A 12402-nucleotide genomic window follows, 5' to 3' on the forward strand; every position below is an offset into this window, starting at 1 on the left:
ATATATTGTGAAGCACTTTGAGACATCCTCCCAATGTGAAAGACGCTTTTCCAAATGTAAGGATTATTTTGGCTAACTGCAGAGTTATTGTACATATTTAAATATCAAAATAATCTCTTTCGGACAGAGAAAGTCCAGATGGACAAAACAGATTATACTTGGCAAAAGGATTGAAGGAACAATTGGACAATTTTCTTCATTTTGGAAATAAATGCTAATTTACAGACAAAAAAAGCAGCAATCTCTTCCAAAAGACTCCTTACATCTCACGCAAATAGGGTTTGTGACAATAACTTAAACTTGTTCCCTGAAATAATTTCTTGCAAATTTCATTACACAAACAGCCAAAAAACACAATTTTATATTTTTAACTTAATAGATTTGCTATGATGCATGGCTTAATGCAGAGTAAATCTTAAGATTAATAGAGGTTAGATTGATTAAAAAATAGATATTGTCCAGAGATAGAAACACAATAGAAACACAAGTTCATTGATCGTGAAGTTTACAGGATACATATATAATGCTACTTATATACTAATTATTCTAATTTACATTTACTTACATGATCAAACTAAATTGACTGTTGGGTGGATTTTTTTGAATAATTTCTAACATTATTGCAAAGTTGATATTTAGTGTCAAACAGCTCTTTGTTAGATCTCTGTGAATGTGTTAGATTCCAAATTCCAAATTATATTGTCTGCCATAAATAAGACGTGGAATAAAATTGAATATATAATAGTTCTGCTGAAATATGGACCCATTTTGAGGACATTAGGCTACAATGTAATTTTGTTCCTCATTCCCTACAGCAAAATAGCCCTTCAAATGTCATTATCTATACAAACATAGAAACAAGAGTAGGCCCTCGAGCCTGTTCTGCCATTCTATAAGATCATGGCTAATCTGTACCTCAAGTTCAAGTACCCACCCTTGTCCTGTATCCCTTAATACCCTGACATATGAAACAGCTATCCACCTCAATCATGAAAATGTGAATGGATCCAACATCCACAGCTTATGGGGGAGAGAGTTCCAGATTTCCACTACTCGTTGGGTGGAAAACTGCTTCCTGATTTCACTTCTGAATGGCCTAGCTCTAATTTTAGGATTATGCCCCTTACTTTCCTTACTCTACACACACGCTTCTTGTTACCTAGCAATAAGTTGGAACCTGCTTGTTAGCTGATTGGTGGATCGAATTCTGGGAGTATTAATACCTTCAAAACAATAATAATATGGTCACTCAATCCACGACTGTTTGTGGAATGTTGCTGTGCACAATTGACTGCTGGATTTCGCCCACAAATATACAGTCACTACACTTTACAGTATATTCTGTGAAGTGCTTTGAAACTTCTCAACAACATGATAATGCAAGGATTATTAGTATAATTAATACTCTGAGATGTTAGGACATCGTAAAGTGTGATCAAAACATGTGAGTGCTCGGAGGGTAGGTTAGTTGCCACAAAACTCAATCGCTACGGTGTGAGGGGGTGCATTTAAATTGGATACTGTTCAATGCTGAGTAAGTTCTTGGAATATGTCAGTCATTGACTATGAAAATCTCACCGAGTGAGTGGCTTAAACAATGTCTAGTTCACTGACTGCTTCTGAAATATTTCTCACTCTCTCCTCCTCCCCCCACACCCCGCCGCCACTACTGAGCTTTCTCTTGGTGTTGGAGGTCAGATCTGAAAATAATATTTTCAAACCTCAAATAAGTTCCAAGAAGTGAGGTGTGACGCTTTGGGGAAGCGTGTATGTGTGGTTGAGGTGTGAGCTAGTTATCTCTCAGCTGCAAACGAGCACACATATCCGTTTTAGTAGGCGACTGAGGAACAGGAAGCAATATGATTCTTTTTGTCTCAGCCTTACCCCAACAAATCGAGTTCAAGATCCTCTTTCTCATCTTTGCATTTATCTTCACATCTATTTCCCTCCTCCGCCACCCCGCCCAGTAATCAATAGTCTGGTAGCATAGTGGTAGAGCACTCGGAAGCGAGAGGACCTGGGTTTGATTCCCGGGCAGGTCGAAACCTTAGGCAATTTTCCTTACTCCACGCACATGCCTCTGTTTACCTAGCAATAAGTAGGAACCTGCTTGTTAGTTGGTGGATTGCTTTCTGGTGGTAATAATCCCTTCAAAATAATAATAATATGGTCACTTAATCCACGACTGTTTGTGGGACGTTGCCTTGAATAATTGGCGTTTGCCCAAAACGTATACAGTCACTACAGTTTACAGTATATTCTGTGAAGCGACCTGATAAGGCGCTATAATCAACTGCAAGGATTATTAGTTATAATTTTGAACATTATGCCCCCTTGTTCTGGATTCTCCACCAGAAGAAATAGTTTCTTTGTAGCTACCCTATTATTATTTCAAAGACCTCAATCAGATCACCCCTCAACCTTCTGACCTCAAGAGAATAGAGACCAAGTTTACACAACTTGTCCTCACAATTTAACCCTTTAAGACCTGGTATAAATCTGGTGAATCTGCATTGCACCCTCTCCACAGCCAATATATTTTTCCTGAGGTGCAGTGCCCAAAATTGAACGCAGTAATCCAGATGGGTTCTGACCAAGTCTTTATACAGTTGAAGCATCATTTATATAGTTGAAGCTCCCCTTTATATTCCTTTATATTTATATATAATATGTTATATATATTATATATATTACATTATATATATATTGTGAAAAGCTGAGGCCCCAGTACAGACCCCTGGGGAACACTATTTGTCACATCCCGCCAATCAGAGAAAGTTCCTTACATCACTACTCTCTGTTTCCTGCCTCCCAACCAATTGCCAAGCCACGTTGCAAGGTTACCTCCGAATCCATGCGCTTTTATTTTTGCTAATAATCTCTTGTGCGGAACCTTATCAAATGTCTTCTGGAAGTCCATGTAGACGATATCCATAGACACATTCTTATCCACCATGTTAGTGATCTCCTCAAAAAATTTGATTAGATTCATCAGATATGACCTACCCTCACAAATTCATGCTGATCCTCTTTGATTAGCTCATACTTATCCAAGTGCTCAGTCACTCTGTCCCTAATGAGAGATTCCACTAACTTCCCCACAACTGAAGTTAAGCTGATGTCTTTAGTTACCTGGTTTCTCCCTCCCTCCCTTCTTAAATGATGGAATGATATTTGCAATTCTCCATCCAAGGACACAATTCCCGAATACAGAGAGCTTTGGAAATTTATGACTAACACATCTACAGTTTCCTCCCCCATTTCTTTTAATACCCTAGGGTGGAATCTATTAGGTCTGGGAGTTTTGTCAATCTTTAATTCCATTATTTTCTCCATTACCGTATTTTATTTACACCTATCCATTTAGAACTTTTTGTCTTTTTTTAGGTTCCCTTCTACCGCTAGTATTTTGTCCTTTTCCTCTACTGTGAAAACAGAAGCAAAGTATTCATGAGAGTTAGCTGGTGCACAGAAAGTCTCCCAGCCTGTTGTCCGCTATGCTCATACATGAAGAGTGTCCCCTTGCACAATGTACCAGAGGGTGTTTGGCACATATGGAACTATGCGTTAACATGAATTAGTGCCCTTCAAGCTAAAAGAGAGGGTGGTGGGATAAAGAGAGAAAACCAGATGGTAATTAAAAAAAGTGTTAATTCAAAACAGTGAAAACGATGGCATCCTCTGGCAGTTTCCCATTTTTGGGGGGGAGTCTATTAAAAAGTCATTAGTATCACATTTGTGATTGGGGCTGTGAAGCTCATATGAGTTTTAGAAAAGATAGTAAACTGATGTACAGGATTCTGAGAATTGTTGCAGACCTTTTTACTATTCTGTTGCTGTGGCAGGTCATTATCGGAATAAGGCATTGCCTTCTGCTGGTGTATTGCCATGGATGCAGGGTATCATCTGCAACATGAACAATCCTTGTCTCAATTACCCAACCCCAGGAGAGGCACCAGGTCAAGTAAACAACTTTGATACCTCACTGTGAGTACATGTTAATTGCTTCAGCCCAATGTTTAACTTGTTTATTGCAGTACTGTTGAATTTCTAATCATATCTCTGTGCAGGTTTTGGTTGCATCCATGCGAAGATTTCATAATGCAATTACACTTCAAACCTTTTTCTGCATTATATTAGCAAAGAGTGAACGATACTTGTACATTGAAGCCCCATTGGTGATTGAGAGCCTTAATAAATCCCATTATCCCCCCATGCTTTCATACAACTTTGATCCAGCTTCAGTGGTGCAAGCAGGCAGCTGGCTAGATTTTCTCACACGCCAGCTGGTTCCAATACATTTTTTTAAAAATCTCTTTCACCAGATTGGCAGTGATGTAACGTCCTGTTGATATATGCACAAAACAGGAATTGACCTGATAGCAACCTGATAGTTCGAATGTTAGCCATTTTTTGTGCATGGGAAGCTGCAATGACTCCTTTCATGCATATATTGTTGTCACTTCCTGTGTGCTGAGCAGACGCAGATGTAAAGTTCTATGACAAACTTATAACCTGAAAGTTGGCCATTTTAGCATGAGAGTCAGCTGGTGCATAGAAAGCTTGTGTGTTGGCTATGTGCAGTGAAGGGGATATACAATGCAATCGCTTTATAAGCAACTCAGCATAATAATAAACGTGTTATAATGGGGCCGCACACTATATTTATGTTCTCGAAGAGTCGAACATGTTTTTCTTTCTAAAGAGATAATGCTGTAAATTCTATAGTCTGAGGCAATTTTCCAACACTTTCTGTGAGATTGCTAAAAGGGGTTAAAGAAATTCTCAACATGATTCAATTTAAACTCTTGGGTCTGGGATTTCCATGTATAGGTGGGATGCATGGAAACCTCAGCTTGGTTTGGATACTCTTAAGCATGGTGATGGCTTTCTGCGTGTGTCAGATACCCAGCTGACCCCCCACCCAAAAAAGTTTGGGTTTTATTTGTACCATGTGCTAATTATGTGAAAGCATCAATGTAGTGTGCATTACGTATACACAGAATGTCAGCAATTATAGATAATTATGTAATTATCAATGAAACGGTTTGGTGATAATTTATTCACATTGGATGTATGAAGTTATTTTAGCTTGTGGAGTATATTGATGGATTTTATTTTATAATTTTTTTAAAAAAAGTTTAATCCTGGCTTTTTTTAAAAAAAACAAATATTATTTCCCCTCACTACCTAAAGTAAGATCGATTGTAATGCTAGGTCACCGTGGCTAAAACCGTGGCTAAAACTGGCTAACACAGCACAGATCAGAAGTCATACTTTCTGATCTCTTTCCAGATCTGTCAGCTTAGTGTGACTCCAAGCTGTATATTTAAACTAGTGTATTCAGAAACCTGCCAGACCAGTGGCAAAGAAAAAAATGTGTAGTTTGCATATTAAACTGTGGTTTGTCTATTTGCCTTCGTCAACATAGGTTGTCCGCCGTATTGGCTGATTTGCAGGACATAGATGCAAATCCATCTGATCAAGAACAGTTAAACAAATTCTTGAAGGATTTGAATCCAAGGATTAATATTCTTGATAATCTAAAGGAGGAACAAGGTAAAACGACTCCAAATGTTCCTCTTTCACTTGTGCTGCTGAATCCCCTCATTCATACCTTTGTCACCTCCAGTCTTGCTTCTTCAACTTAAACACTCCGGGACACTACCCTGCGTGAAGGGTGCTATGTAAATGCAAGTTGTTGTTGTCTTGATTTTCCAAATGACATCTTCGCCAAGTCCTCTAGCCTCACTTTCTACAAGCTCCAGTGCATTCAAAACTCTGCCAAACCACGCCCTTGCCTGCACAAAATGTTGTATTCCCTCCATGTCTGTCCTTGTCAGACTTCACTGACTCCCAGCTGATCGAATTCAAGATCTCCATCCTCCTCTACATGGCCTCATACCTATATCTGTCCCTTTATATTTTTCTTACTCTTCTGTTCGCAAAGCCCTATTGGGTAGGTTGTTGCTAGCTGAACAAGCTGCGGGAATGCCTTGCCAGACAGGGCTTTCGATGGCAAGCTTTGCAGTTTTAGCTGCTTGAACTCCAGTAATACTCCAATGCACACTCTGAGGTCCTCAACCCTTGGCTATTGCCAACTTGTGCCTAATAGTCTCTGGAATTAAGTAAGCAGGATATATCCCTCCAGGGAGAGAGGGCATACTCCATTCCAATAAATATCTTTGGAATTACCATGTGTAGGTGGGATGCATGGAACTCTCAATTCGGTTTGGCTACTCTTAAGCATTGCAATGGGTTTCTACATGTGTCAGGCTGACCCCCCAAAAAGTAAAATAATCATGGATAATTTTAAAAATATTTTTCAATTTTATGCTTTTCAATCCGAAGGATGTTAGTGCTAAATGTTGTTTAGAATGACTCTGTCTTGCCACTTGCAGATATTTGGGAAAACAACCAGGCATTGACTGCATTTCTAAAGAACAACTTGTCACTTTCGGATGCTGTAATCGCAAATATGAAGTTAGCAAGAAAACAAATGGACAAAGTAAGTTTTATCAAGTTCAGCCAAAGATTTTTTTTAGAAGTAGAAAATTTTACATTATATATATTTTTAAGAATGAGAAACTCTTATTAAAATCCAGTGTAGAAAATCTCAAGGTTCTCCTGAAGGTCACCACATATTGGTAGTTTATAAAGGTTCCAAGTAGAATGAGTCATTGTAATTTATAGTGACTATAAGTATGACTGGAACAAAACACAAAATACTGCAGATGCTGAAAATCTGAAACAAAAACAGAAGTCCCCGGGAACACACAGCAGGTCATGCAGCATCTATGGAGAAAGGAAAGTGAATCAACGTTTCGGGTCCACGACTCTTCATCAGAACTGGGGCATGTTGGGAGGGAGAGGCTTTTAAGGGCTAACAGAGCAGGTGGAGGTTGGGCAAGGAAGACATCTCTGTATCATTAACACCTCTTTAACCCATCATCCCCTGTCCTCTACCCATTTTCTCCTTTGTCTTCCTTGCCCTGCCTACACACTCTCTGTTAGCCCTTAAAAGCCTCTCCCTCCCAACATGCCTCAGTTCTACGGATGCACGCTCCACCTCACCAAGCCAGTCAGGAACCTAGGCATCTTGTTCGACCCTCAACTGTCCTTTCTCCCCCATATCCTGCCTTTCCCCACCTCCGCAACATTGTCCAACTCCGCCACTGCCTCACCCCTCAGGCCGCCGAATGCTCATACACATGTTCGTCACCTCAAGGCTCGACTACGAAAACTCCCTGTTTCTCGGCCTCCCAAACTCTTCCCTCCACAAGCTGCAGATCATCCAGAACCCTGCAGCTCATGTCCTTTCCTGCACCAGGCCCTGTGACCCCATCACCCCCACCCTCGCCCGACTCCACTGGCTCCCCATCCCCCAGAGGATAGAAATCAAAATCCTCATCCTCACTTTCAAGACCCTCCACGGCCTTGCCCCTCCTACCTCTCTGACCTGCTGACCCCCTATCAACCTGTCCACTCCCTCCACTCAACAGGCTCCAGCCTGCTCCAGGTCACCCGCCCGACCCACCCTAACATTGGCAGCCGGGCTTTCAGCCTCTCTGACCCTGCCCTTTGGAACTCCATCTCACAATCCCTTCGCCTTCATCCATCACTTGCCTACTTCAAGGCACAGCTCAAGACCTTCCTTTTTGACCGTGCCTTCAGCCACCCTCCTATCTCTCTGCCCTCCGTTATCCCAACACTGCACCCTACGCTCGGGTCCTGATACCCGACTTTTCAATGCCTTGTCCTCCTGACATGAAAGGCGCTTTACAAGTGTAATTTTGCTGTTGTTTGTTGTTGTTGTTTTATTTGAACACAATACAATCCTACTGTGAGCAATGAAGTGACTGATTATGGTGGATAGAATTATTCTTGTAAAACTAATGGAGATGGGTTGATTTTACACACCATGAATTGAGAAAATAGTAATTGCTACTGTAATGATGCACTTCATCACATTGGATGCAGTGGAAAATTAACTGCAGAAAGAGACTGTAATTACCTAGATTTATGTACCTGATTTTAAAATGAGCATGTGGGGGATTAACACAGCTGATGCAGAGACACCAAAGAGTACTACTATTCTTCTATGAAACCTTTTGTTGCTGTGGGTAAGTACACTGTCCTATGAGGCCTTGTAGATTAGAAAGTCACAGATTTGAGACTGTCCATGATGAGTTAGGTTTACCCATATAGTAAGAGACCAAAGAGCAGTAGAGACCTGTAATAATGTGCTTTATTCAAACACTGGCTTACTTGCAGTGATTGCATTGTGATCCCAGCTGGATCAAATGTCTTAGTTACATTTTTGCAATGACTTCTTTCGAAGCCGGATCAACATGTTTCTGGTTACTACTAGTAATAATAATGCGGGTAATAATCCCTCTAGAAATAAAATGTGTAAAATATATAATAATTTGGTCACTTAATCCATGCCTGTTTGTGGGACACTGCTGTGTGCAATTGGCTGCTGCGTTTCACCCACAAAACATACAGTCAATTCACTTAACAGTATATTCTGTGAAGCGCTTTGAGATGTTTCAAAGACGTGATAAGATGGTATATCAAATGCAAGGTTTATTAATATTATTACCCAGCTCAGGCAGCCCTCATTATCCCTTGTTGAGCTAGAGTTCCTGCTTCTAAATGCAAACCAACCCCCCACCCCCCCTTCCTGGAAGGTGTATGTGTATGGGCATTGGATGAACACAATATTGGACTAATCAGATCGGATATTGCTCAAGCATCATCATATAATGTCAAGCCATAGTAGTGAAGTTCAAGGCTTGAGTTGAAATCAAAGAATAATAAGGATTTCAAGAACTTTTCTTTACAAGTCTTAAGTTGCTTATTGCCCGAGGTTCCCATAATCGGTTGGCCTGACAACACAGACTGTCCTCAGCTGAAATTGAATGATATTCATTTAGGTTAAGTTTTCCAGGGTATCTGTGGAACCATATCCTCTGAGAATGGTACAAAGGAGTCAAAATGCCTTCAAGCGAGGAGAAAAGCGGAGAGAAAATCAGGGGAATCTTGATTTTACATTAGCTATGATAGTAAGCCCGAGAAAGTATGTTTTAAACATTGAAGAACACAACCTTTAGAGATATTGTGCAGTAGTGAAAGCTGAACAAGATGGTTTATTATGTAAGAGCAAAGGACATTTTTTTTTAAAAAAAGTACTGTATTTCTATTGCACAGAACACATGATTATTCTTTTCTCACTGGTCTTCCCAGCTCAGTAATCTAGAACTCTCACATTCTCTCTTGCACAAGGCTCTTTATATCCATTTCTCACATCTTTGCCCTGCTGGCTTCTAGTTTATCAGTGGATTTAGTTTAAGATCATTGGCCCAGTTTTCAAATTATTCCATGATCTTGCCTTATCTTACTTTGCACTCATCTCCTCTCCAAACCATCCATTTACCTGACTCTGTGCTAGTGCTCCCTTCCCACTCATTTTTGTGGAGTCCTGTAGCTCAGTGATTAGAGCACTCGCTTTGCAAGCAAGATACCTGGGTTTGATTCCTGGTATGGTGAAACCTTGGGCAAGTTTCCTTACTTCACAAGTCTGATAATAATCCCTCAAAAAAAAGCAATAATAAATTGGTCATTTTCAATCCACGACTGTTTGTGGGACACTGCTGTACATAATTGGCTGCCGCATTTCGCCCACAAATATACAGTCAATTCACTTTACAGTATATTCTGTGAAGTGCTTTGAGACGTCTCGAAGATGTGACAAGGCACTATATCAAATGCATGGATCATTATTATATTATTCTGCTCTCCCATTGGTGTCTGAAGCCACCATTTTCTTGTCCTTGAAACTCTCCCCCAAAATCGCTTTGCCTACATTCTTTTTGCCTACAAAACTTCTAAAAATGTATTTTTAATTTTCCTCCTTGATATCCACCACTATTTTTGTTAACAACAACAACAACAACAAGATTCCATTTATAGAGCGCCTTTCACGTCGGGAGGACGTCCCAAGGCGCTGTACAGTTGGGTCATGACCCGAGCAGGAGTTGTGGCGCAGATATGAGGGAGAAAGGACAGCTCAGGGTCGAACGGAACACCGAGGTTCCTGATGGCTTTGACAGGTGCAGAGTGCAGCCTTGGATGCTGATGCTGTCAGCGCCTGAGGTGCGGAGGCGCTGACGTGAGCCAATCAGGAGGGCCTCAGTTTTGCGCACGTTGAGCTGAAGAAAGTTGTCTCTCGTCCAGGACTCGATGTCGGACAGACAGCTGTCAGGACATCGGTGGTCGTGGAGTTGAGGGTAGAGGAGGAAAGGTAGAGTTGGGTGTCATCCGCATACATGTGGAAGTTAACCCCATGTCTGCGGATGATGTCACCAAGGGGGAGCATGTAGAGGGTGAAGAGGAGGGGACTGAGGACAGAGCCTTGAGGGACATCGCACGTGGAAACAAACTGAAGACGGTGGGAGAGGTACGACCTAAACCACTCGAGGACAGGGCCTTGAAGGTTGAGGTGGGAGGACAAGCGGTGGAGGAGGATAGCATGGTCGACCGTATCGAATGCTGCCGATAGGTCGAGGAGGACGAGGAGGCAGAGGGAGCCCTGGTCACAGATGGTCAGGATGTCGTTGGTGACCTTGACCAGGGCAGTTTCTGTGCTATGGGCAGCACGGAAACCCGACTGAAGGGGTTCGAATAATGAATGGGTGGAGAGGAAAGAGCGCAGCTGGGAGGCGACAACTTGTTCCAGGACCTTGGACAGGAAGGGGAGGTTGGAGATGGGCCGGTAGCTTGATAGCTGCGACGCATCAAGGGAGGATTTTTTTCAAGGTGAGAGTGATGGTGGCAGTTTTTAAGGGAATGGGAACGGAGCCAGAGGAGAGGGACAGGTTGACGATGTCTGTGATATGTGGGGCAAGGAGGTGGAGCTGGGAGATAAGGAGTGGAGTGGGGATAGGGTCAAGGGAGCAGGTGGTGGGTTTCAGGGATAGGATGAGTTTGGTGACAGAGGGTGGGGAAACGGGTACGAAAATGTGTAGGGGAGGATGGGTAGGAGTCGGAATGTGGGAGGGAGGGGGTGGGGGGTGGGTGGATGTTGGAGGGGAAGTGACCGCAAAGCGAATTCCCTTGATTTTGGATTCAAGGAAATCAAGTATCTCCTCGCAGTGAAGGTTGGAGGAGATGACCTGCGCGGGGTGGCAGGGGGGACGGAAGAGTCGGGATGTGGTAGAAAACAGTAGCCTGGGGTTGTTCTTCGCCTCCAGGATTATCCTGGAGTAGAAGGACGACTTGGCTGAGGCTAGAGTGGAGCGGTAGATTTTGAGGAGGTCCAGCCAGATTTGTCGGTGGACCGTTAGGCCAGATTTGACGCAGGTGCGTTCAGCGGCCCGCACCTGGCTCTTCAGTGAGTGGAGGTGGGTGGTGAACCAGGGGAGGAGCGAGAGTAGGAGACAGTATGGGAGGTGATGGGGGCAAGAGTATCGAGTGTGGAGGAGAGGGTGTTGTGTAGGAGGGTGAGAGGAGAAATGGGTTCAGTGAGGGTTGAAGGCCAGAGGGAGAGGAGTTCAGAGGACTCCAAGGTAGCGGTTAGGGATTGTGGGGGTAACTTCTTCCAGGGGCGGTAGAAGATGGTGGTGGGTCTGGTGGAGGTGGGGAGGGGGTGGAGGTGGTGAAGGAGATGAAGTGGTGGTCGGAGACGGCCTTGTCGGTGATAGTGACATCCGAGACACTGAGGCCCCGGGTGATCACCAAGTCGAGTGGGTGGCCGTGACTGTGAGTGGGGGAGTTGATGTGGAGGGAGAGGTTGAGCGAGGAGAGCAGGGAAGAGAAATCTGAGGAGATTGAGCAGGAGGGGGTGAAGTGCAGGTTGAAGTCACCCAGGATGATGAGGCGATCAGAGCAGAGGCAGAGAGATGTAAGAAGTGTCGAAATATCGGAGATAAAGGTGGGAAAGGTTTTAGGGGGCCGGTAGAGGAGGAGGATTTTGAGCGAGAGGAGGGTGAGAGGGTGAGGTGCTCGAAAGAGGGGAAATTGCCAGGGGGATAGAGCAAGTGGTGTCCTTGAGATAAGAGCTACACCACCGCCACGGCGGTTGGGGCGAGGGATGTGGTGGGAGGTGTAGCCGGGTGGTGTGGCCTCCGTCAGGGGGAAGGTGTCACCTGGGGTGAGCCAGGTTTCCGTTAAGGCCATGATATCAACACTGTCATCAAGGATGAGATCGTTGATGACCAGGGCCTTGTTACAGAGGGAGCGGACGTTTTGTAGTCCGATGTGGAGGGAGCGGTTGACAGAAGGGTGTGTGGGAGGGGAGGTGGGTCCAGGTTGTGAGGCAGGGGTGGGGGAATGAGGATGAGGGAGGAGAGGTTGGCTCCCCGGGTCTGTGTCCGGGGTGGCTGGCGAGTGTGGTGGGGA

The 12402-nt window shown here is 43.5% G+C and overlaps 1 protein-coding gene across 1 annotated transcript in view; it reads left to right on the forward strand.

Annotated features, from left to right (window-relative positions):
* Positions 1–12402, forward strand: part of LOC103188162 (phospholipid-transporting ATPase ABCA1) — a 248220-nt gene that overhangs the window by 25308 nt on the left and 210510 nt on the right. Inside the window, exons 4-6 of the mRNA XM_007908032.2 lie at positions 3846–3987; positions 5432–5559; positions 6402–6508. Of these exons, the coding sequence (XP_007906223.1) occupies positions 3846–3987; positions 5432–5559; positions 6402–6508 (377 nt within the window). The remainder of the gene's footprint in view (positions 1–3845; positions 3988–5431; positions 5560–6401; positions 6509–12402) is intronic.

Source organism: Callorhinchus milii, unplaced genomic scaffold, assembly GCF_018977255.1.
Source record: "Callorhinchus milii isolate IMCB2004 unplaced genomic scaffold, IMCB_Cmil_1.0 Scaffold1, whole genome shotgun sequence".
Lineage (NCBI taxonomy): Eukaryota > Metazoa > Chordata > Chondrichthyes > Chimaeriformes > Callorhinchidae > Callorhinchus > Callorhinchus milii.